This window comes from Pituophis catenifer, unplaced genomic scaffold (genome assembly GCF_029215685.1).
Source record: "Pituophis catenifer annectens isolate HBS135680 unplaced genomic scaffold, rPitCat1.0.hap2 SCAF_10, whole genome shotgun sequence".
NCBI lineage: Eukaryota > Metazoa > Chordata > Lepidosauria > Squamata > Colubridae > Pituophis > Pituophis catenifer.
In genome coordinates, this window is record NW_027256890.1 from 1,073,289 (window position 1) to 1,098,667 (window position 25,379).

At 49.4% G+C, this 25,379-nt stretch overlaps 2 protein-coding genes across 2 annotated transcripts in view; one reads left to right on the forward strand and one right to left on the reverse strand.

Annotated features, from left to right (window-relative positions):
* Positions 1–325: 325 nt before the first annotated feature.
* RAB36 (RAB36, member RAS oncogene family) lies at positions 326–11,070 on the reverse strand. Its single transcript, XM_070951371.1, has 11 exons — positions 11,061–11,070; positions 10,527–10,599; positions 10,336–10,427; positions 8,646–8,711; positions 7,545–7,646; positions 5,596–5,660; positions 5,427–5,478; positions 3,088–3,169; positions 1,863–1,953; positions 1,449–1,568; positions 326–986 (listed from the first exon to the last, which is right to left on the reverse strand). Exons 2-11 carry the CDS (start codon positions 10,581–10,583, stop codon positions 925–927), a joined length of 789 nt encoding a protein of 262 aa, XP_070807472.1. The 5' UTR covers positions 10,584–10,599; positions 11,061–11,070; the 3' UTR covers positions 326–924.
* A 2,383-nt stretch (positions 11,071–13,453) lies between these two features.
* The window catches only part of RSPH14 (radial spoke head 14 homolog), a 95,862-nt gene continuing 83,936 nt past the window's right edge, over positions 13,454–25,379 (forward strand). The window contains exons 1-3 of the mRNA XM_070951370.1: positions 13,454–13,652; positions 17,982–18,084; positions 18,196–18,314. Of these exons, the coding sequence (XP_070807471.1) occupies positions 13,454–13,652; positions 17,982–18,084; positions 18,196–18,314 (421 nt within the window). The remainder of the gene's footprint in view (positions 13,653–17,981; positions 18,085–18,195; positions 18,315–25,379) is intronic.

The window sequence follows — 25,379 nt, forward strand, 5'->3', positions numbered from 1 at the left end:
CTTGAACCCAGCTCTCTGGTGGCACGGTCGTTAGAATGCAGCACTGCAGGCTACTTCTGCTGACTGCCGGCTGACAGCAGTCTGGCAATTGGAGTCTCTCTGGCTCAAGGCTGACTCAGCCTTGCATCCTTCGAGGTTGTAAAATGAGGACCCAGATTTGGGGCTAATAGCCCTTAGAGAAGGCTGGAAAGGACTGTGAAGCGCTATATTAGTCTTAAGTGCTATTGCTGGTGGGGTTCACCAATTGCTGCTAAGGGGTTCTGTTATGTTATGCTAAGGGGTTGAGTTATGGGCGCAGCGTAGAATCCTCCGGCAGAGCTTTTAATTCTACAATGGACATGAAGACAAAGGTCTGTTTTTACAGGGGTTGCTCTGGCAGTCATTCTAAGCAAAGCTAACAAGTAATTCAAGCAATTAATTCAGCGCAAGATGCTCTGGGGCCCAGAGTCCACTAGACGGGCCCTAAATCGGAGACAGTCGGGTTACCAGCTTTTCTCACTCCAGATATCCCCCCTTAAGTACAAATTCCTCCTGCCGGTTTTAACAGCTGTTTCATGGTTAAGGTTTAACTAGATGTCCAGTTCAAGCAGAATTTGCGGCTGCCAGGAAGAGTCAGCTGGTTTGGGGCTGTTGCCCTGAATTAGCCCAGTCAGCAGACCTGGTCCGTTCGTACCATCTCCGGGTAACCAGGAGGCAAAGGCTTGGCGTTTGGAGCACGAAGGGTTTCCAGGGAGAGGAAACTGGGCCTTTCTAGAGAAAGACGGGTCCTTTCCTCCACATGAGCCTCCATAGCTCAGAAGGGCTTTGGGAGCAGTGGAGGTGGGGACTGGCTCTGCCACACTCCTTGTGGTTCCCCGAGATCCAGAGATTTCCTGCTTGTCCAAGAGTGATGGGGGCAGCCTGCAGCGTGTCCCCTGGGAGCCATTAGCAGCAGTTCAGGTTGGATGGACGAGATCCACGTGAAGATGCCGCGTTTTCCTCTATCCCTGCAAGAGGAGACCAAGGGAGAGAAGAGCCTTCAAAAGTCCTTCCGCTCTCTTCCCACCCCCAAATGCCAGTTACTGTATTTGTGTTTTCCAGGATGGGCTTGGATGTCCCCTCGGCTACCTCGGAAGAGTTGAATCGAGTGGCTGCCAATGCTGCCTTTACCTGGGCTCAACCAGAAGCAGCCCCACTGAATCCCACAGGAGCTGCTTCTGGACTGGAGCACCCTGGCCTGCGTGATTCTCAACCGTGGCTACTTGAAGATGGCTGGGTGTCAACTCAGCATGTTGGGGAATTCAGAGGGTTGAAGTCCACCCGTTGTCAAGTTCACGGCTGCTCACGGCAACTTGAAAGTTTTGCAAGTTGACACCCGTCTTCAGGGTGCCAAGGCTGAGAAATGCTGATCTAGAAGAAAAGACCCCTTTCCTGAAAATGAGGAGGGGGAGGGAGTTAGGCCCACATACTGATGAAGTCCCCTGTGCCGATTGGCAGCAGCCGGTTGCAGCTCTTCTCCAGCTCCATGAGTACAGACCTCTCGAAGGCCAAGGCAGCCACCCGGAAAAAAAAGTCCTTGACATTTTCCCCTGAAGAAAGAAAAGAAATCCTTAAAACCTGGAAAGCAGGTATATTGGCTAGCTGTTGTTGCTCTACTCAGAGAACAGATTAACATGGCCGCTTGCTGGGAGAACCAATGCATACGCACGTGGGTGTTGCGGTCCAAGACCTCCCTGGCACGCGAGGAAGCCTCCTTAGGGCACCAAAGCTGGGTGGGCGACACTCGGGGTCCAGCGACTCCTTCCAGACAGTGCGGGCGGGGGGGGCAAGGGGGCCCGTTCCCTCCCTGATCTGCTGTGCTGCCTTCCTGGGGCTCAACTGACCTGTTTTGGCCGAGACGGACCAATACTCTGCCTGCATCTCATTGGCCAGACGGATGGCGTCCCGCTCTGTCCGCTCACTCTCGGCATTGGACTGAAACGGAAAGAGCCACAGACGGGGAATGAGGTGCTGCCCCCCCAAACATAAGCGTCTGCCTTTCCACTGCCCTCTTCCCAGGCCATGAGGGGGCTGTGGGGAAGTTTCCTGCTGCAGAGTAGGGTGGGATAGTGAGCTCAAAAGGCCTCCAAAGTAGATCTAGAGGGGGAGAGTTGACTGCAGCCAAATTTCCACAGCCTGGCCTATGAGGGCTCTGCAGGCCAGCCCCCTCCCCTCCTGCCCTTTTGGGGGCTGAGTGGCTGCCTTTGCTCTCACCTTGGCCAAAGGCAGCTGGGCCAGGCTGTGGCAGGCAGCCTGAATGCCACAAGTGAGGGACATGGCATCAGGGGCCACACGGCCAGCCCAGCAATCCCTACAAGCTGTGGATCCTTCATACAGCCAAGAGAAAAGGGAGGGGGCCAGCAACACAAAGGAGTGTGGTGGGGTAAGGGCGACAGACAGGCTGGGGTCCTCTGGGTACTCCCTGCCCTTCTGGCCTTGTCTGCATGAAAAAGATGCCACAGGGGAAGCAGGGAAGCCCCCAAGCCTCACCTCCAGCACCCCCCTTCCTTCCTTTCCAAGAAGAGCCCAAATAAGCTTTCTGAGAAAACCAATAATGGGGAGATGCAGCCACCTCCCTAGAGAAAGGAAGAAGGAAAGCCCAGGGCATAGGGAGGGGACAGGTTTTCTGGGGTGGGGGGCAGCAAAGGAGCCTCCCTCCCCTCAGTTGCTTCACAAGAGCACCCAGTGTGTGTTCTTGATCTTTCAAATAAATTGCCCCCACCCCAAAAGGATGGGTCTAGGGAATAACGCTACCAGGGTCTCTAACAGGTGTCTACAGATTATTGTCAGAAATAGCAAGACGGGGGACAGAATGGAAGGCGTGATGGAAGTTTCACCTGTTTTTCACATGTGTTTTGGCTGCTGTCATGACGCCCTTGGTCTCTTCTGGCAGAGGAGCAGGGCCTGAGGGCTCCCAGCTCTTCACACAGCCAGCATCAGCACCCCACCCCACCCCACCCTGCCCCAGCTGTCAGGGCCTTCCGTAGACAGACCTGCTCCATTCACTGTGCTGCAGATGGATTCCCAACCAACCAACTTGGTTCTTGAGATAGATTTTTTCAGGCTCACCAGCAGATCCTTCTTGGTTCCCACCAGAAACACAAAGCTGGAGCCGGGGTGATTCTCCCGCAGGGCATCCTCCAGCCACCGTCTGCACAGGGAGAAGAGAACAGGTAAGCGAGTGAGGGATCATCTGACATGCTGAGAAGACACACCTGTATCAGTCCTGGCTTGGCCTTCACCCTGTTCTCACCTTGCGGAGGCCTTCTTCTGCCACCCCAGCCCCAAAGATGCCTCCCCCTGTCCTGCTGCAATGGGCAGGCTCCACCTGGTTATTCGGTCTGGAAGGACAGTGAACAAAGAGCATCTTGCAAGAGGGACCTTGGTCACCTCCCGTATGGATCACTGCGATGTGCGTTACCTGGGGCTACCTTTGAAAACCACTCAGAAACTTCACCTAATCCAGAACACAGCAGCGCAAACAGTAATGGGGGCCCCACGCTTTGCCCATGTAGCATCTCTGTGGCATCACCTGCACTGGCTTCCAGTCTCTTCCAGGGGTGGGTTCTACTTACCTTTACTACCGGTTCGCAATGGGATTGCACGCGTGTACAGATCGCCAATGACGATATCTGGGGTAGTGGGCGGAGCCTCCCACCGGTTCTTGCAAACCGGTCCGAACCGGGGCCAACCCACCACTGGTCTCTTCCCAGGTGCAATTCAAGATGCTGGTCATCGCTTCCAAAACCCAGCTTATCTGTCGAGCTGCCTTCCATTAGGACATCTACCCATTGTGCCAGATCAAGTAGGGTGGGCACAGCCCTGGTCCCCTCACCAAAATATGGCCATTTTATGGGAGCTAGGAAGCCTGCCTTCTCCATGGTAGCCGCTGCCCCTTCCCCTGGCAGGCTTCTGCCCTCCTGGCTTTCCATAAAGCACTAAAGATTTCGTTTCCCCCCCAAACAATAGGGTGGAGTGACTGCATGTTGGAAGCTTGACACGGTGCCTGGTTTTTATTTTCCATGTTTATGGCTTTTAATATAATTTTATGCTGTTTTAATTCTTAACTGGGAACCACCCAGAGTCTGTTCTAAGGCGGGGGGAGCTAGAGCAATGTTTTAAATAAATGAATAGATCTCTGCCTTCTGCCTCTCAGCATTCAGCCTGTTTTTCTCTTGCAAACCTAATCAGGTGGCGGCCAGCCATCTGCCCCTGTTTTCACCGTTGCTCCTTTGAACTGGCAAACTGATCTAGTGATGCCCCGAGTGATCAGGGAAAGAGAAGGCAAGGCAGAGGGCAGAGGAAAGGAAGGCACACCATCTGTTCTCCCGCTCAGCAAACAAGACGGTCCCTGTGCCAGTCCCCTCCGATACGGGCCTCCTGCCCACCAAGCCTAGTTAGAGAGTCAACTGGTCCTCCCCCTTGGAAAGAGCTTGGGTAAAACCACGAGCCAAAGGACCCCAGAGCCTGCAGGAGCCAAGCCGGAGGCAACGCTAGTGAGCAGCAGTGCAGCCAAACCGAGAATGGCTGTACCCTCCTTTCACGCACAGTCTGCAGAGGCGCTTCAGAGTTAACTGGCATAAGGGCATCACGACCAGCCAAGCTTTCACCCTCCCTTGGCCGCCGCCTCCTCCTCCTCTTCCTCCTCCTCCTCTTCCTCCTGGGCCCTTTAGGAAGACCTGCCCAGCTTGATTCCACACAGCAGGGAGAAAACCATGCCTCCCTTGTTGGCAGGTGGGGTGAAGTCATGTTCCACATAGTTTAATGCATCCATGCCTCTTCTCTGCATGCAAATTAATATTTAACTCGCATGGGGCTTTTCTGAGGCGAAGTCTCTCACTTAAATGTGGAGGAGCCATGATTTCAAACTCCAATTGGTGACGAGCTTGACTCTGCTGCAGAAATGCCACAGGCCAGCTTAAAGGCCTTTCCATTATGTGTGTGTGTGTGTGTGTGTGTGTGTGTGTGTGTGTGAGAGAGAGAGAGAGAGAGAGAGAGAGAGAGAGAGAGAGAGAGAGAGAGAGAGAGAGAGAGAGAGAGAGAGAGAGAGAGAGAGTAGTCAGAGCGGGTATACAGGATCAGATCCTTTAATCATCCTGATAGGCTTAATGTTTCATGATGAGACACTAACAGGCCATTTCTCCACCCACCACGGACTCCTAGTATTCCCACCCCATATCATTGACGTCTCCCACCATGGTATTATTTTCGCCAAACAATGGTTGGAAAAATGGTTACAGATGGCAGAATTTGCGGCAGCAGGAATGATCTGAATTGTAATAGGTTTGCTCGACTTTGGCTTTGTGTAAAAGCAGGCAGGTCTTCTTCAGCCCATAAACGTGGTTCCATCATTCGTAGCTCAGTGGGATAGGCAAAGTCAGTCACAAGGGAAAACTGGAGTGACTTACTTGGTGTGATCCAAAGTCTGGATGTCAGCCAAGTCGAAAACTGTGATAATCACTGCCAAGAAAGTAAAATAAGATTGTGCAAGGTTTGAGCAGCACCTGAGCCACCGGTTGGCCACGCCAAAGATGGAGGGGAGGGCAAACAAGGAGGGGGTCTTTGCCCTCGGCTCACCTTCCGCTCCTCTGTAGTAGGCAGAGGCGATGCACTTGAACTTCTCCTGGCCAGCCGTGTCCCATCTGGGCAAGAGGGAAGGAGAAAGTCACCGGGGGCTCCAAGGGGACCTAAATTCTCCCACTGACAGAGCTAAAGTAGAGAGTAGGCAGAAAGCCCAACTTCCTCTCATTCTTCAAAATTAAAATACACACACAGAGAGAAACACAAAACACACACACGCTATATATATACTATATACCCTGGGCATGTATGTATGTATGTATGTATGTATGTACCGGTATATATACATACCAGTACATATTGAATAAAAATCAGTCTGGTTGTTATTCATCAGCATCTGTGTATCCCCCACTTGAATACAGGTAGTCCTCAACTTACAATCAATTGAATTTATGTTGCTAAGTGAGAAATTTGTTAAGTGAGTTTTGCTCCATTTTACAACTGTTCTTGCCACCTTTATTAAATGAACACTGCAGTTGTTAAATTAGTTAACAAGGTTGTTAAGTGAATCTGGCTTGCCCATTGACTTTGCTTGTCAGAAGGTCGCAAAAGGGGATCCCATGACCCTGGGACACTGCAACTGTCATAAGTATGAGCCAGTTGTCAAGCATCTGAATGTAAATCATGTGACCATGGGGATGCTTCAAAAATCCCCCAAGTTTGCTTGCCATTCAGACGTTGCTCAATAGTCTTCCCAGGAAACTCCCTCACGTGCTACAACCATCTTGGTTTGGGTGCCCTGGCCAGTTTCTAATTTCTCCCGTAAAGGCTGAAATGAAGGTCCCTCCGAGACATCCCAGCCAGCCAACTTCCAGTCTGGGTCACCGGTTGTGGCCAACCAGTAATGTCCTCATTAGCACATTCAGCTGAAGGCCCCAAGAGACCATGCTAATTGAACAGGCCCCAGGACGAGGACGAGCACATATCCTCCCTCTTAATTAACTCCTAAAAACACTTTCCATCGCTCTGCCTCGAGGGCTTAGATGGGGCCCAAGGAGAGAGGCAGTTTTTTAGGCTCGGCTAAGAAAACCTACATGGGCACCAAACGCTTGAGCCTCCCTCCCCATCAAATGCATTGGAATTTCAGAACTAATGTTAGAGGGCTGGTTGGGGGTCTCTAGCAGGCAGAAGGAATAACCTTGAGGGACAGGAGGAAAAGCTGCAATAATCAGATAAAAGAAATCTGAATTGGGGCAGAAACTAATTTGGGAAAGCTTCTCAGATATGACTCACCCTACTTCTCAAGAGTGAGGAGGCAGGCACATTCAGGCTTGCAAGAATCTGTTACAGGTAGTCCTCGAATTACAACAGACCTCCCCTCCTGCAAGGTATTTACGATCCAATTCCAGAGTTTGAATAGCTCCCTCTTCAGTAGTCATGTGACTACATTTCGGACTGCATTTACAGCTGCTTGAAGGGTCACGTGGCCACAATTTATGATGTTTTTACCAATAACTGGCATTCCAGCAAAAATGCCCCCTAGCGAACAATGGGTTTGTTTAACACCGCATCAAAAAAAAAAAAAAGTTGTAAAATCGGGTCCGTCATGTGGGTGACCCACCTTACAACCGTCACAACATATGACCCAAGCAGGCAGGACCAATTATGGTCATAAGTCAAGGACTACCTACACTGTAACTATGTAATAAAAGTAGTCTGAGCACTCCAGTGTTCTTGTCTGGTCTACCTCGGAGGGCTGACAGATTCTGGGGGTTGAAGCACAATGGCCGACATCCTGAGGACACGCTTTGCTTGGCAAAAGTTTTCTGTGTGTCAGGGTAAATGCATGCGCATAAAACGTGCACGCTCCCTCAAGCAAAGGCATTCTGAAACACAAGACTGCCTTTTCCATCAGAAATGTTGCTTTAAGGTTATTCCAGTGAAACCTTCCACATACCTGGAAATGGGGAAGGGGAAACAGGGACAGGAGCTGCTTTCCAACTTACATCTGAAGATTGTAGGGCACCCCAGCGATCTCAAAACGCTCAATTTCAAAATCCACGCCAATGGTTGCCTTGTAATCCCGGTCAAAAACCTCCTTACAAAACCTGCAATTGAAAAATGGTTAGGGAAAAAACAGCATGCCCATTTAAATCTTGGTAGAGATTCTCAGTCATCCCATGGTTGTCCCAAAGGTGCTTTTTCAAGAGGCAAAGAGCTGAAGAAGCTTCTTGGATGAGAAGCGAAACGTCCTCAAAGAAAAACCAGGAAGTCCAGTTGCCTCTTGAAGAAGCCCCTTTGGGCTAAATCTGGGAAGTTCTTTCCCTTTAGGTGTGCATCTGGGAGAGTCCCCTTCAGCACACAGGCCGGGCGATCAGCATGGGAAGAACACAAAATGGCAGAGAAAAGGGACGATGTTAACTGCTCCCTGTGTCTGATAAAGGGAACGAAATAAATAAATAAATATTTATTTATATTATTTATTTATTTATTTATTTATTTATTTATTTATTTATTTATTTATAAATATTAAAATGCTTTTAAATAAAATTTGGTAGTCAGAAAAGATGCTCCACATTCCTTCTGAAATTTCAGCGACGCGAGCTTGAGAAAAGCCCAACAACTAAATTTCAAATAAGCACATTTGTTATTTCTCTGCTGCCCACAACTAATATTTTCTGTGTTTTGGGGAGCAGGGATAAATGTCGTAACTCCCTTCCTAAGATTTTTATTTAGAAGCTGGGTACATATTCCTGGTTCTCTGGCATAACCCACACCTGCCGTTAAGACCTTTTTTTGAGAGAAGTCCAGTTCTCGAACTCCAGGTCTATCCACAGCCTTCTTGGAGGGGAAGGAGGGAGGAATCCTCCTCTGCACCCTGCCCATGGCCTGCCTCTGAGGCCCGGCGGTCCCACCAGCCTCCAGTGCTCCCAAGCAACAGGGGCTTCACCCACCCTAGAAAGGGCTCAAAGCAGCCTGCGTGGCACTCAAAGATCCCTGCAGGAAATGGCCAGTGAATTTAGAATAACCTGGGGGTGGGGGCACAGAAACTGCCATTAATTGCTGCTGGAAAATGGAATGGTTTCGACAAGGAAGCATTATAATACCTGTTGATAAGGCTTGTTTTCCCAACACAGAGGTCTCCCACCACGACCACCTTGGAGATCTTTAGGCTGGAACACACATTTTCACATTGAACATGTTGCTACAGTGCTAGGAAAAAACAGACTGTTTCATGGAGCAAACAAACTTTCAAGGAGAGGGATGCAAAATCTGGAGTTCTTCATGGCTTGAGACAACTCGGCACTGTCCTCCCCTATCCTACTGCCCTCCTTCTTTTGAGCTTGAAGCAGTTCAGGATCCAATGGGGTTTTGCATCCCTCTGCTTCCTCCCACCCCCAATTCTTTTTCAATCTGAGTGTAAAGCAAACTGGGTGTGTGTGTGTGTGGGGGGGGTACTTCAGAAAGACAGAAACAGATAGGAGGACCTGATCAGTAGTGAAGACAACATCAGGACATCAAGGTGAACCCAGAAGGATTTGTCTATGCAAAATAAACAGATCTTGCATTTATGTAGATGTCTCTCTGGCAAAATATGAACCAGAATTTGCTTTTACATATTAATTACATTTCCTGCCTTTCCTTCCTGCCATCTCCTCCTACTTCTCCCTTAACAAACTTGCACTTAACAAACTTACCAGGAAGGCTGGGTTGAGTGAGGACAGCCAGCCTCCCCCAGGAGTCTCCCATGAGTAAGGTGAAGGGGTGGGGCTGACATTTTAAGCAGTATATTGCTGGGACTCTCTAGCTTAGAGATGCAGTGACTAGAATATATTCTCCACAGAGGGAGACCGTTTTATAATAATTGATCTCCTAGAAGATGGCATCTCGTGGGACCTAGGCTGGGTACCTTCTCTGTTGGGGCCCCATTCTCTGGAACAGGATCCCCCCCCCAAAGATCAGAATCTTCTCTCCTGGGGTTCCAGAAGGCTTTGGGTCCCAGGCCTGGGGTTGATGCTTGTTATTTGTTTAATGGCCTCTGTTTGGTTTTCTGGATTTTGTTATTTATTAGAGTGTGCAAGACGAGGCTGTTGGCTTGATTCAATATTTTTAGCTGTTTTTACTGTCTTTTCCAGTTTTGTATGCTGATCAGAGTCTCTTGGATCTGGGCGGACAATTTAAATAAATAATTTTTTTAAAAAACCCAGAATGAGATGCTTTCCTAAAGTTACTCCTGTCCTTCAAATGCAAAGCAGTTTCTATTTTGGGTTTGCAGGAATTGGAAAACAGGATGAACCTGGGTGGTTTGCTTGGCTAAGTCTGCAACGAAAGAGGGTGTGGTGGCACTAAGGAGCTCTTGGGACTCAAGGCAATGCATAAACTGCTATGCCTGCCTTCCAAAGCAGAGCACCGCCTCCTCCTCGGCTGATGATGTTGCAGGCAACACTTTTATTAGCCCCCACTCTTTTAAATCATGGAACAGGTTGGACTTGGCTTAGCAGAATATGCAAAGACTTTGGAACCTCTGGCAAGCAATGGTTTAAACATCCTGGTAGCATGTAAGGTGTTGCACCCACCTGGTGTGTCCCCTCTAGTGTGGCTTGCAAGAAAGGATAAAGAGAGGAGCGGATGGACGCTATGAAGGGCGGATCAAAGGGGAATTTCCTGTTATTCCAGACACATCTTCCTCCCAGAAATATGCGGGGGCCAAAGAGCCCCCCAAGGGAAGCGCCGCTGAGGGAGGAGCTGAAGGAGCAAAGGAACCGACCGGCTGCTGCCCATGGACTGCAGACTCACCCAACGGTCCCCGGGGTCCTCCGCTGACAGGCCGCCCTCACCTGGGCGTGGAAGTCCTCCCTGAGCTGCAGACAGGCCTCGGGGGTGTAGCACTGCAGGCAGAGGGGAGCAGCCTCACTAGGCGGCCCCCACCTGGGCAAAGAGCCCCCCCCGCTCAGCCAGGGGGGAGAGGACGGGCGTGTCTTGCTTACCAAGGGGAAGGCCGAGATCCTCCGGTCTCTGCTGACGGGCAGGAGGGGCGCCCTCATCGCCCACCCCGCGGGGCTGCCAGGCACAAAAGAAAGAGGGTGAGGACAGGTGCAATCCGCCCCTCCCCTCCCCTGCCTGCCAGCCCGGCGGAAAGCAGCCTCTCGGCGGGCCCACCACACGAGGCGGAAGCCCCCGAGGCCGCCCTCCCAAGCGGGACCCGCGCCAATCCCGGCTGACGCGCCGTCGCCAGCAGCGTCTCCCCTCGCCCGGAGCCCCTCAGCCGGCGCAGCCCTCCGGCCTCCCTCCGCTACAGCCGCCCGGGGACGCCCGGCCAGGCTCCGGAGCCGCGGAACAGCGGCCGGGCAGGCGCCTCCCTCCCTGCGGGGCTCCCCAGCTGGCAGCAGCCGCGCGCTCCAGCCTCCGGCGCCCAGCCAGCCCCGGGGAGCGGAACGGCCGCGGCGGGCGCTTTCCCCGCTCGGCCACCCGAAGCAGCCCGGCGGCGGGCGCGAATGCTCCCTCCCTGCGAGTCCCCGCACCCGGCAAGCGGCGAAGGGCAGCGCACGGGCTCCCGGGCAGGGCGGAGTCCCGGGCGGCTCCCCGGCCCCCAGCTCGGCAGGCGGCTCCGGCGCTAGTGCCGCGTGGCCATGGCAACCGCCCCGAGGGCGGGACAGGCTCGGCCCCTCCCCGGCGCCCCCCGCGCTGCCCTCCTCCCCGCTTCCCCCCCCCCCGAAAACGCCCCTTCCCCGTCCCCTCCGGTGCCAGGAGAGGCGCCGCCCCGCCCGCCCGCTCCAATTCGATGCGTCTCCTCTGCAAAATCGCCCCTCGAGCGGGACAGTCCGAGGATTGGTGCTCCGGGTAGGGGGGTTGGAGAAGCCGACTTCCATGGGCCCTTATGGACTGGGAGGCGGCCTTGGAGGTCGGCTACTCCCTCCGCTGGTAGGTTCGGACCAGAAGCCCTCCAGGCTCCCTTCCAGCTCTGCCATTCTGCTTGGAGACCTCTGGAGAAGGGAAGCGGAGGCTCCAAGAAGCGGCGATTCAGCCGGGAGGCAGGTCCTCCGGGGCCCTAAACCGAATCCGCTTCCCGCGCATGCCAGACTGTTGGCTCTCGCACAGCCATCTCCTCTGGGCTTCATTGCAACCATAGCTGTCCTCTACGCACACTGCGGCTTGTCAGCATCGGAGGCTTAGATGGCGGTGCCAAAAATGGACACAGAATTCGGGGGGAGGGGGAGACAAAGGCCTTTTCTCATCCATAACCTGCCTGAGGACCTTTTTTTTTTTTTAATTTAATTTATATGCCGCCCTTCTCCGGAGACTCAGGGCGGCTTACAAGGCGTTAAGCAATAGCCTTCATACTTTTTGTATATTTATACAAAGTCAGTTTATTACCCCCACAACTGGGTCCCCTCAATTTACCCACCTTAGAAAGGATGGAAGGCTGAGTCAACCTTGAGCCTGGGGAGATTCGAACTTGCAGTAATTGCAGGCAGCTGAATGTTAATAACAGGCTATTAGTCTGCTGTGCCACCAGGCTCTTGACCTTATCAATTGTACAGTATACACCCAGCTGACTGGCCTGAACTCTCCTGGCTCCACTTTCTTCCCTTTTGCAAAGAGAGGAGCAACATTCACTCTTCCCCAGCCGTCTGGCACCTACCCAGCCCCCCCCCCCCCCCGAAATCCTTCAGGTGCCCTGGCCTTGTTCTCCTGGCCATGGAGGCCTGCATTCCTTACATTAGCCAAGCCAACCCTCATTTACCCCTCCTGTCTTCTCTGAGTTGCATCTCTCAGGGTAGACTCCCTCCTAGCAGGAATCCCTGCAGGGGAGAAAGTGACCCAAACCTCCCCACCCTCCATAAAATCCCTGTAGCCCTTATCCAGTTATTCCCAAGAGAGATTCTTGTAAATAGGCCAGTAGCAATAAAGAAAATGCTCTGATCAGCTCAAGGGGTTGCTCTGGGTCTTTGCACCTGACAAAGGGCTCCAGGGTTAAGACTATTTCATTGCTAGTGCCCTCTTGCTTACGCCCTGCTCCTCAAAACCGCTCTTCTCCCTCTTTCCCCAGAGCCCCCAACAATTGCGGTTGTCGGGCATTTCTTGCAGCTCCCAAGCTCCAGAATTTCTGCCACAATCCTCCTATTGCCCATCGTTCCCGTCCTCCCTTTTCTCTTCAGGATGCCCAGCAATTCTATGTAATGCTCCGAACCAAATGGCCACAATTGCACCTGCCAGGAAACAGGGAAGCAGCTGCGTTCCTGCGTGTGTGTATCTGGCTGAGGCTCCCTTCAGGAACGGAGGTCTGGTCCTGCTCGCCTTTCGACCGCACCGGGAGCCGAAAGGCCTTTGGCCGAGTCAGGAGCTCCAGGAGGCTCCTCTCCGACTCGCAGCAGCCCAGCAGGGAGGGGACAACCGCCCCCTGCCCTTCCGCAAACGCCCGAGGCCCGGAACTGCCCGGGTTTGCCCAGGAGAGGATCTGCTCGTGGAACCAAGCCATCCAAAAGGAAACGCGCGTCCTGGCAACCGCTTGGCTGGGAACTAAAGCGCATCCATCCGTGCCTGCTCGGACCGCGCCTTCTCTTTCAACAGCTTCCCCCCCCCCCCCCCGCGGAAGGAGCCGTGCAGAGGCGAGAGGCTTCCCAAGGGGGAGATCGGGAGGAGGAGCCGCCCTCGGCAGCCCCGGGAGCGGCAGGGTCGGGAAAGGCGGGGAGGCGTCGCAGAGCGGAGGCCGCGGGGGGAAAGAGCGCTCTGAGCGCGGCACAGCGACGAGGGAAGCCGAGCGCTTCCGAAGCTGCTCGGAGAGCGCTCGCAGACCCGCGGGAAGGCCCCGCCCCGCCCCGGAGCCGGCGCGTGCGCGTGCGCAGACTTTCCCGCCCGGCGTCCCCGTCGCCTAGCAACCCGGCGTGCGCGGCTCGGCGGGCTCCCCTCCGCCATGGCGCACCCGCGGATCTCGGCCCAGCTGCCCCCCGACATCGACCCCACCAAGGCGCCCGTGGCCTTCGGCCGCCGAGGCCTCCCCAAGCTCAACGAGGAGCTGCAGCACCCCGAGCTGCTGACGCGGCAGCGGGCCCTGATGGCGCTCTGCGACCTGGTGCACGACCCGGAGAACGCTTACCGAGCCATCGGCCTGGGTGAGCGGCGGCGGCGGCGGCGGCGGCGGCGGGCGGGAGAGGGCCCGGGTGCCCAGCGGCCGTCCAGCCCCGCGTGTCTCGCCTCAGCCGCTTCAAGAGGCGTGGACTGCAACTCCCAGAGCTCCGCAGCCCCCGGTGCCGCCGCGGGAATCCTGGGAGTTGAAGTCCACCGCTCTTAAAGGGGCCCTCGGGGGAGTGGCCGGGCTGCGACTGAGCAGAACTCTGGAGTGTGACAGGAAGCAGCCCTGCAGCTGGAATAGCATCCAGTCCAGCCTCGGACACACCGCCAGGAGGAGGCTGCTGGGTCAGCTCCAGGCGAAGGACGCCCGGCCCCTTTCAGACGGCGCCCACTGGACCCCCCACTTTGTCAGGGTCCTTCCTAAAATGCAGGACCTCGCATCCTCCCCCCTTCTCTCCCCCTCCTCTCTATCTGTCTCCCCTCCCCCTCTTCCCTCTATTCCCTCACTGTCCTCCACTCTCTCCCCCTCCCCACTGCCCCCCTCTCCCCTCCTCCTCTTCCTCCCCATTCCCCTCTCCCCCTCCCCCTCTATCTCTCTCCTCCCCTCTCTCGCCATCTGTCTATCTCATCCACTCCCCTCTCCCCTCTATTTCTCTCCCCCTCTCCCTCTTCCCCCACTCTATCTCCTCCACTCCCCCTTTCTCTCTCTCTCCCCTCTCTACCTCTATTGCTGTCCTCCACTCTCTCCCCCTCCCCCCCTCTCCCCCTCCTCCTCTTCCTCCCCATTCCCCTCTCCCCCTCCCCCTCTATCTCTCTCCTCCCCTCTCGCCATCTATCTATCTCATCCACTCCCCTCTCCCCTCTATTTCTCTCCCCCTCTCCCTCTTCCCCCACTCTATCTCCTCCACTCCCCCTTTCTCTCTCTCTCTCCCCTCTCTACCTCTATTGCTGTCCTCCACTCTCTCCCCCTCCTCCCTCTATCTCTCTTCTCCCGTCTCTCCCCCCCTCTATTTCTCTCCCCCTCTCCCTCCCCCTCTTCCCCCCACTCTATCGCCTACCCTCTCCCCCTCTATCTCTCTCCCCCTTCCCTCTTTATCACTGTCTCTCTCCTGCTCTTTCCCCCCTCCTCTATCTCTCTCCCCCTCCCCCTCTCAACAGTCACAGCCTTGTACAGACCACCTGACTGCTAGACTAGAGTGCTACTCCAGAGCTTTTGGTGGGGAGTCTCTTCCAGGCCACCGTCATTCCTTCCTGCAGAGGCAAGGACTAACTCTCCGTAGCCTTTGCAGAGCTTGCAGACTTCTCTTCCTGGTCTCTGTTGAGGAATGCCATCCGGAGTGGCAGGCAGGAGGAGCTCCTTCCCAGAGGGCGAAGAGAGAGCAGCGCTTGGACTGTCCGGTGGGCAGGAAGAGAGCCAGGTCGGACTCTCCCTAGCAATTCATAGAGTATATCTACGTTATTGCAGATAATGCTTCAGTTTATGAAGACTCTGTTTGCAGGCAAACAACAATAAAGGAATTATTCCAAAGCAACTTCACGTGTCCTTCTTGGTTCTTAGGGCCAGACCGTCTCTGAGGCTTGTGGCAACTGGACTTCATCCAGAGGCCCAGACACCTAGTTCAGTTACCTCCTGTGATCACTTGCTCTCTTCTGTCTTCTGGGAGGCCTTGTCCTTCAGCAGCAGTTCCCTGGTCCAGTTCTTCCCCCAGAAGCTGGACCAGGGCTATGGGATGGACAGTATTGCCTCTAGTCCCTTCAGTTTACTCTTCAAGAGTGCAGTCAGCCTGTGCCTCATGATCTTCAGGAAAGAAAACAACGAGGGCACCGTCCCTACGGTCACATGAGCATTTCCCTCCAACATATACAAACAATTAAGCCAATAAAAAATCCTTCGCATTGACCTCCGTGCCTAAACTCTCTGCTGAGCTGCCTCCCTTATGTATCTCCTGAAGGTGCCTCAACTAGGTGAGCAGGAAGCAACACTGGTCTCACTCGCTGGGCAACCAACAGTGATCAGTCAGCAGCCTCTGCCCCTCGTAGCCCTTCCACCCTCTTATTTGTATAAAGTGATTGTAGGAAGGTCTAAGAGAACATCCAGTTGTTTTCCAGAAGAGCCACAGGGTGTCCACAGGGGGCAATGGAGGAGGCATGCAAGTGAGGAGTGTGTGATACTGCAAACCCCACAACTTATTTCCATAGGAAAAGGCTTTGCCTTTCACAGGGATCACTCAATGGAATTTTTGTTAAATTTTTCATCCTTGCGGTGGGTGATGGCCTGTGAGAAGAGCTACCTTCAGTGTTTATATTCTTCTCTTTCTGCAAGCATGTACAACAGCTCTGTTGATTTGAAATTAGTCTTATGTCTAAGTACATTTACCCATGTGATATGGCTGTATTGCTTTTATCCATCTCATCTATTCCACTACCGTCTCTTATTGGTATCATTATTATGATTATTATTACTTTGTTGTTTTGCATGTACATTAAGAACTTCTGCACCGGAGGCAAAAGGTGTGTCTAATCACACTTGGCCAATAAAGAATTCTATTCTATTCTATTCTATTCTATTCTATTCTATTCTATTCTATTCTATTCTATTCTATTCTATTCTATTCTATTCTGTGGTTTGTTTTTGCCGCAGCTGCAGTTAAATGTGTGTGGTCATTGCTTGTTTTTTATGTTTTAATCTTTTGTAAAATATTGTTAGCTGTCCAGAGATATGAATTTGAGATGGGCAGCCTCATAAATCAAACCAATAATTCAAATAAATAAATAAATAAATCAAATAAATCAAATAAATAAATAAATAAATAAATAAATAAATAAATAAATAAATAATAAATCTTATTAGTCTAGACCAGGGGTGGGCAAATGTGGCCCTTTTACCACCTGTGGACTTCAACTCCCAGAATTCAGAGACAGCCAAGCTGTCAAGAATTCTGGGAGTTGAAGTCCACAGGTGGTAAAAGGGCCACATTTGCCCACCCCTGGTCTAGACAGATGGATTTGTGATTGATAGCTCTTATATCTCCATACAAAGCCTCCGAATTGAATTTGGAGCAAGTATTCTAGAAATTCAAATTCTAACTTCTCCCCCCCAGCTAATTATACAGGGTGAATCATTGTAGAGATGGGAGAAACTAAAATATATTATTGTTCCTATATTTTCTAAGCTCACATTTTATCCTCTTGTGTAGAAACGTATTTTAAAAAATCAGAAAACATGTACCTGTAACAGCAGAAGAGAAAAATATTTAAACTTAAAACTGAATTTAAAAGTTTTAAGTTAAATTGTAAATAATCATTAATTATTATGAGTTCCCACATAAAGTGAAGCTGAAAAAAGCTAATTTTGTAAAACAATTTGATATGAAAAGTCATACAGAATTTGGCTTTGCTCAGTTTATTTGCTATACTGGAAATAAAAGCAAGCCATATAAACCAATTGTAATGTTATAATTTCTGTCAGTGGTTTATTTGGCCTTGGAAAAGTTCTTTTGTCTTTAACGTGAAAAGGATGTAAGGAGAACTTGTTGTGGCGGGAGAGGAATGTGGCAGCGTGGTTGAAGTTTTGTCCCTTTTTCATATCTATTCTAATTTCATTTGATTTTTCTTGTTTTAGCAATTGGCAGTTAGAATGCAGCTGGACTTTATACACCTGCGTTTTGCTAGCTCTCTGGGCGTTCAGTCTCCCTTCCTTGGGACTTGATTCCCTTTTCAACTTCTCATGTCCTTAAAATCCAGGAATGATGTCCTGGCAGTATTCCTGATCCCCACCAGATGGTCCTTGGCCTGTGACCACCATTGGGAACCGAATTTCTACTGCTAAGGAAGCTGGTGGTTAAATGAGCCATGTCTGATTTTGTGACCTTTTGTAAAGCAAATCCCTGCAGTTGTAAACTGAATCACACGGTCGTTAAGCAAATCTGACTTTGCTTGTCAGAAGCTGGTTGGGAAGGCTATAAATGCCGATCACATGACCCTGGGACGCTGCAACCATAGCAAATGCATGCCAAGCACCCAGGTTTTGATCACATAACTGTGGGGATGCTGCGACAGTCATATGTGTGAGGACCGGTCATAAGTCACTTTTTTCACTGCCATTGTTAACTCTGAAAGTGTGCTAAACAAATGGTTGTAACTCAAGGATTACCTGTATATGCCTGCTCATAAGGTCTACTTTATCTCTCAGGTGCTCTATTTTGTAATCCTTTCCTTTAAGAAATCCTCTCGTACTTTTATAATGTTTAGTATTTGTTTTTAATTCTGCCTTTCTATTGCCTCTTTCTATTCTTCATTTTCTTATTTTTACTTTAGTTGAAAGTCATGTATAAATGGAATAAATAAATAAATGTAAGTTTCCCTTTTAGGTTTTCTAGATAACTTGAAAAAGCTGCTTCTCGATGAAGATCAAACTGTGCGACAAAAAACTACTGAGGTCCTGTACATAATGGCAACACACAGCATTGGCAGGTAGGTATTTTGTAAAAATGCCGTTTGAAGAGAAGGGGGGGGGAATGAAGTTATTGTTCATTACGTTTTCCAGATTCTGGAAAGATGAATCTATGGTGCTCCAAATTTTAGGACGAATTTTCTAGAACATGGAGTCATCCCAGCACTGGCACAGCTTTTGGATGATCCTGTTGATATCTGCCGGTGGAACATGCATTATGCGCTAAAACTTCTATCAGAAACACCTACAGGTCAGGTTAATTATTATATAAAAACGTAACAATCTTTGATCTCTTGAAAGCTTTGGGTCTTTCAAGTTGTATTTTATATGCAAATGTGTGTGATGACCCCAAATATTTACACTGATGCCATGTCTGCACTGCTGCACAGAAACTGTCCGAAGAATAATTTGGGGTTCCAACTCGAGCCAGGATTGCGCAAGAATAAATAAAATGAAATTGAGACAGCTGGGAGGGAAGGAGAATTATTTATTCCCAAAAGCAAAAAGGTTCGCCTATGGGGGCAGCTGCAGAGAAAATGGTGTGCAGAAGGGTTGCTTCATAGGGCAGCTTTTCCTGGGTGTGGAAGGGTGATGCTTGAGGGGCATGGGTGTTTGTGTGTGTGTGTGTGTGTGTGTAGGTACATGTCAAATGTGATGCTTATTCTAGGGAACGAGCTGTTCAACTGGGAGACTGTTTTAATTAACTACAGACCTTCTCTGATATATGGATTAGGTCTGGGTAACTTATTTGGGGGTTTAAAGAAGTTTGAGTAAAAGGTTTTCTTCAGTTTGCTATTTTTACTTGTTTAGCTTAGCTTCAGCTTGATTGTCAATTATCTAGCAGAAACACTGATTCTCAGTTCATTGTGGACTCTGTTAACGTTTAAGGGAAGATGGAGACAATATAAGGAATAAAATATATTTTGATGTGAAACTTCCCACAAAACCTTGCCAAATCTGCCTCCTCTGAAGCTTGTAGCCTGACTTCCCTGCTTGAGATGTTTGGAGCTGATTAAATGCCGGTTGTGCTCCAGTGCTTACAAGGCTGGATGGGCAATGATGCAGGCAAGGAAGGGAGGCTGCAGACTGGAAAGCATGTTGGAAAAAATAGCAACAACTCCGTCCCTGCTGCAAATGCGGTCTTGTCAGGCAGCACACGTAGGCCCGTGTTCTGTCTGGGGACACAAATCACAGTAGTGTTTAATGTGGTTTCTTCGGTTTTGCTAGTGTGTGGTGTGAATCAGCTCACTTGGACGTATCCTGCGGTTAAACAAAACTGATGGTTAGCTTGAGGTATGGAAACCATTTAAAAGCAAATGGGTACTTAAGATATCTGCGTGTCTGGCCAGGCTAGGAGAGGAAGGGCTTGCATTGAGATCTTTCCTGGGCCTTGGACAATAGATCAGGCAAGCTGTTCAGACTGGAATGCACACTTTTCAACTCCCACTAACTCTCCTTGAGCATAAGAGCTAAACCATTTTCAGGCTGAACGCTGGAATTGGTGAATGAGTCAGATCTTCCCTTAGTGGTTCTACAGCAGCCTTTTCCAGCCCAGCATCTCCGGATGTGTTGAAATAGCAACTCTTAGCCAGGTTGGCCAGGTTGACTAAGAATTCTGAGAGTTGCCATTTTGGCGCACCTGGAGAGCAGCCAAGTTGTGTCCTGTGACTTTAGTGACTGTAGCCACCAAGTAGTACCTTATTCTTCATTTCAGCTTCTTTTCTGGTACACAGCAGCTTTCCCCTGGCTTAACACCCCTATTTGTTCATTTCTACAGCAAGATATACAGTAGTGATTTTAAGTTTTGTTTGTTTGCAATTTAACAGGACTAGGAAAGAATTCATTGTCTTTGGTTGGATTCAAACAACATGGTTGAATAAGTTAAAATATGGTTGGGGATTCAATAGCTCACTCAGTTGTGGGAACTTTGTCTCAGCAAGCTGTTTGAATCAGGCCATCACAGGGGTGAAATGCTCCCGGTTCGGACCGGATCACCCGATCCGGTAGTGATGGAGGCGGGTGGTTCAGAGAACTGGTAGCAAAAATTCCTGCCCCCACCCCCCCATTGCCCAGCTGAGCCATGCAACCATCAGAGGCTTTTTTTTTAGTTTTTAAAAGCATTTTTTCTACAACCTCTTCAGCCGAAAAAATGCTTTTAAAATTAAAAAAAAAGCCTCTGATGATCGCGCGGCTCAGCTGGGATCGTCAAATGCTTTTAAAAGCATTTTTTCTACAACCTCTTCAGAGGTTGTAGAAAAAATGCTTTTAAGAGCCTCTGGCGATCCAAGCTGAGTTGCCTGATCGGCAGAGGCTTTTTTTCCCAACTCAAGCTGAGTTGCCTGATCAGCAGAGGCTTTTAAAAGAAAAAAAGCCTCTGACGATCAGGCAACTCAGCTGGAATCGTCAGAGCCTTTTGAAAGCATTTTTTTTACAACCTCTTCGCCAGAGGTTGTAGAAAAAATGGTTTTAAAAGTAAAAAAAAAAAAATGCCCATGCCTATCCAGTCACATTACCCCCCCCCCCACTAAGCCACGCCCACAGAACTGGTAGTAACAAATTTTAGATTTCACCAGTGGGCCATCAAACTATGCTACCATATGGTTTGTTTGGATAGAACATGTTATACACCCACTGTGTAACTGCATGATAGAACTTTATCTGAATGAGACGGTAACAACCAATGACCTTTGTAGCATCTCTCTCTCTCTCTCTCTCTCTCCCCCCACTTCCTCCCCTCCCACCTGTCTCATGTTCACTTAGTGACTATTTTATTTTAACAGACTGGTTCTTGGAATAGAGCTAGGTCACAAAACAAATAGTGGGTGTACAAGGAATTGAGCTGGTGTTTTGGGGAACCCAGCCATTAAATGCAATTTTTAGTCACCTGAGACTAAGGCAAGGAATATAGATTTCTAGGGAGAAATGTTGGACTTAAGGATATGTTGCTGATTTGTGTACTTGTTTGCCCATACTTTGAAAATGTGTATTTGTGGGAGAGAAAGGCTGTTTCATTGCCATCAGTTGGTTTCCAGTATGAAGATTCAAAGCACAGATGGTTATAACTGCTAAATGTTTAACCTGGCCTGGTGCTGATCCCGATATCACCAAGATAAGGACACCCGGGCTCAGGTGGGCAGGACAGGGCCACCGCTATGAGCAGAGTGCAGTTGAGGCTGCCTTGTCCGGCTCCCCAAAAGCTCAACAAACCGGCCTCAGCGTCCCAGGCTTCTGAAGTCCTTTCCTTCCCTGAGCCTCCAGTTCTCAGAACTCTCACTTAAGGGCGTTGATCAATCCATCACATGTTTTTGTGGGGTAAATTTTGGACTCTGGGATAAAAGCTATTCTTTACCATTCTGTGAGTGAAAATTCAGCTTTACAATTTTGTCTGAACTAAAGATTTTTTGTATGGGCTTACATATGAAGTACTTCATTTGTCTAAGGCTACTTCTTGGGGTTAAAATATTCCCCCAAAATGAGACTCTGTCATTCATGCTCCATTGTGTTCACTTACCTTTCCCATTTCAGTTAACTAAACCGTTGGTCTTCTTGCTTGTTCTTCCTTCTTGTCTCTTTCATTTTCCTCTACTTTTTATTTATATACTTTTTGCATCTATATACTACTACTACTACTATATATACACATCCACTCTGGCTATTTAAGAAACGCATTTAATCTATCACTAAGGGTAATTGTCTCTTGACTGTGTCAGAGTATCACAGGCATCGCTAAATGAGCCCCTCCCCAAGAGCTCCTTCCGGGATAGGTGAGCTCCATGAAAAGTAACCCAACCCTCTTCCCAGGTCACCCAACCAGCAATTATCTACAATGCAGAGAAAAAAGCATTTAAGTTCCTTTGACTTTTCCTACAGTTTAGCATTAATCTAAGGATTGGATCAGCCCCTGCTTAAATTTTTTGAGAAGCATCAGGGGAAAAAAGAAAGGATTCCAGTCGCCTGCCTGTTGGCTCCTGAATCCCCTCTGAAGGGGAATGTTGTGGACAGATACTTTCTGGGAGAGGCAGCTCTGGCATCTTGTTCTGACCTGGAACCTCTTTGGTGGATGCACATCCCTCCTGTTCTGGATCCCCCTGTGTGGAAGCACTTCAGGCTCCTCCATTGGCTATCCATGCTGATTTCCGATTTAGCTGGCTGCTGGATGCCTCATTGGCCTGTTTTGGTCACCGTTGGTTTTTCCATCAATGGGATCTTTATAAAAAATCTTTCCTCACTGCTCCTGCACACCAGCTGTCCTCTCCCGTTTCTCCCACAAGTCAGCCAGCATCCCATTGCCCTTAAGCACCTTTCAGCCTTTAAAGAGGGTTTCCCCTTGTTGGGCTTGTGATATCCTCCCTCAAATCTTAGGGCTTCCCCAAGCCTGCTGATGCCTCCCACTGCACTTCGGATTGGTAAGAGCTTTGACTACATAATAGTAGCAAAGGTGCTTTTTCTAAAAGGCAACTGGACTTTCTTAGTCTTTTTCCCTTTGAAAACATTTTGCTTCTCATTCAGGAAGCTTCTTCAGTTCTGAACTGGATGATTGAGAATCTCCATAGACGACTACATATAGCCTGCATCGATTCTCCCCTTGAAAGTGCAGAGAAGGTGTGGGGCTCTCTGGCCTCCTCCTCTGTCCCTAAGAGATCTTCGGCATCCTTGGTCTTCACCCATCAACTTCGAAGGTCACTCCCATCAAGGGATCCACTTGCCAGGGGACTAGTGGCCTGTTGCTCTCTGCTCTCAGGAAGATCCACAGAGCAAGGGAAAGTCTCATCTGCCCCACACATTGGACAGAAGCCAGTTTCAGGAAAGTGCTTGACTGCCGCCATAAAAACTCAAGAGTGGCTTTGCCGGATCTGGCTAAACGTTTCATGTACAAGTAGCCTTCAACTTACAACTGTAATTGAGCCTGGCAATTACAGTTGTTAAGTCATAATGGTCATAAAACAGGTCAGATCTGATTTTATGAAAAAGCAGATAGCAGATGTCATGTTAATGGTCATTAAGCGAACCCATTGTTCCAATATTTCTAGATCGGGACTCCCTACGCACGGTCACTCAGGCACTCATCACCTCCCGCCTGGACTACTGCAAAGCTCTTTACATGGGGCTCCCCCTGGGGTGCACCCGGAGGCTCCAGCTGGTCCAGAATACGGCTGCGCGGGGGATTATGGGAGCGATGGGGCGCTCCCATGTGACACCTCTCCTGCGCGAGCTGCACTGGCTCCCGGTGGTCTTCTGGGTGCGCTTCAAGGTGTTGGTAACCACCTTTAAAGCGCTCCATGGCTTAGGGCCGGGGTACTTATGAGACCGCCTTCTGCCACCAATAGCCTCCCACCGGCCAGTACGCTCGCACAGAGTGGGCCTCCTCAGGGTGCTGTCCGCCAGACAGTGTCGGCTGGCGACCCCCAGGGGGAGAGCCTTCTCTGTGGCGGCGCCCGCCCTCTGGAATAACCTCCCCCCAGAGATACGTACAATATCAGACCTCCGGATTTTTCGTCGGGCCCTGAAAACTTATTTATTTCAACTAGCCGGGCTGGCTTGATCCCACAGTTTTGGGTTAAGTTTTAATTGATTTTAAATTGGGTTTGTTTTAAATTGCGGCCAAAAATATTTAATTATTTTAAACTGTTTTTAAATTTTGTATGTCTTGTTTTTATTTTGGCTGTTCACCGCCCTGAGTCCTATTGGAGAAGGGCGGTATACAAATTGAAACAAATAAATAAAATAAATAAAGGAAAATATTTGCAGCTCAGGATTGAAATGAGAGGTCCTTGGTTCTTTCTGAACTTGGTTATTTTCTTGCAGACATTTCATTATCGATATTAGGTAACATCATCGGGGCTAGTAAAATGTGCCTGAAGGCAATATTTCCCCATTTGTGTGCTTTCTGATATGTTTGACGCCCATATGCGGTGCTAATAAAGGAGAATATTCACAGTTCGGGGTTGAGATGAGAGGTCCTTGGTGCTCTCTGAGCTTGGTGGTTTTCTTGTCGACGTTTCACTACCCTAGCTAGCATTGATGTTACCTAGTTTGGATAATGAAAAGAAAACAATCAAGCTCAGATGATCCATTGTTCACTGCAGGAGTAAGTGTGGGTTTCTGGGAAAAAGTCATAAATCACAGTCTGGCTTGTATAATTTTGCATAGTCGTTAAGCAGCCAGTTGTAAGTCAAGGCCTCTCTATACAATCTTCTGCTCTGCCTGGGGGCGTAAAGGGCAGCCTGCTTTATTTCTGACTACCTTAAAGAATCCAATACATTGTAGATGCTCTTCAAAAACCCGGTTGCCATAGGGCCCTGTTCCCAAAATGGCTACTAGGGGGAGCTTGGCTACCCAGACAAATATCTGTTCAAAGACCAAGTAGTGGAATTTTCCCCACTGCCTCAGCTGAGTTTTACCTTTTCTAATAGAGGTGTGCTTGCAAAGAAAACCCCCAGAATCACTTCAATTGTTCCAATGGTTATAGAGGCTGTGTGGGGCTATTCCTTCAAAGATGTCCTTGTAAAGACGATGCGCGAGGTTGGTGCTTTGTTTCTTTCTTCTAAAACAACACCAATTTGTGTGTGTGTGTGTTTTTAAAGGACTCAGATGGAGTATGAACAGAAGGGTGTCAGTGTGCACCATATTGCTTGGGCTGCTTTACAGCCAAGAGATGAATCTATTCTAAAATTCCATCTCTAATTTTCACTACTTCAGGCTGATGGATCGCAAAAAGCTCTTGAACATTTTAGCATTTTTTTTCTGTGACACCTTTTATAACTAGAGAGTAAAATCCGGATCCGTCCCAGCTGCTAGAACAGGTGCTATCTCCTGGTTTAGCTTCATTCTGAGCAAAAAACAGCACCGGTGCTGTTAAGTTGCATTTTGCATGCTGTTGTTTCAGATGGCAAATCCTATTTTCTTGCTGATTTAGTACACTGAGATTAGAACAGCCTAATCTGTTCAAGAAAACTTAAAGTGCAATTAATTAAGGATTTTTAATCTAGAGAATTAGAGAATTTTTAAATAAAATTTAAACTCTAAACTCTAGAGAATTTTTAAAAAGCTGTTACCACTGTCACCTATCTGGGTTCTGAATTGCCATACCATAATGCATGCAGCAATAGCTGAAGAAAAAAGGATAATCTATTTGGCAAATTCTCCTATATTTATTTAAATACAAAGGGTAAACTTGAAGTGTCTACTACATCTAGAATTCTTGTATTTTTTTCAGAGCAAGAGCTCTGGTGTTAATTCTGCAATCATGGTAAAAAAGCAATAGAGATAGAAGGCCAATGGGAATGGATAATAAACTAACTTTTTTGATTAGAGA

What these genes read in the sequence shown, in the direction of transcription:
- RAB36 (XM_070951371.1), bottom strand. Translation starts at nt 10,583, where the DNA reads ATGAGGGCGCCCCTCCTGCCCGTCAGCAGAGACCGGAGGATCTCGGCC. An exon ending in AGGACCCCGGGGACCGTTGG is followed by an intron (nt 8,712 to 10,335) that starts GTGAGTCTGCAG and finishes TGTGTGTTCCAG; the next exon opens with CCTAAAGATCTCCAAGGTGG. An exon ending in GTGCCCTACAATCTTCAGAT is followed by an intron (nt 5,661 to 7,544) that starts GTAAGTTGGAAA and finishes CCTCTTGCCCAG; the next exon opens with ATGGGACACGGCTGGCCAGG.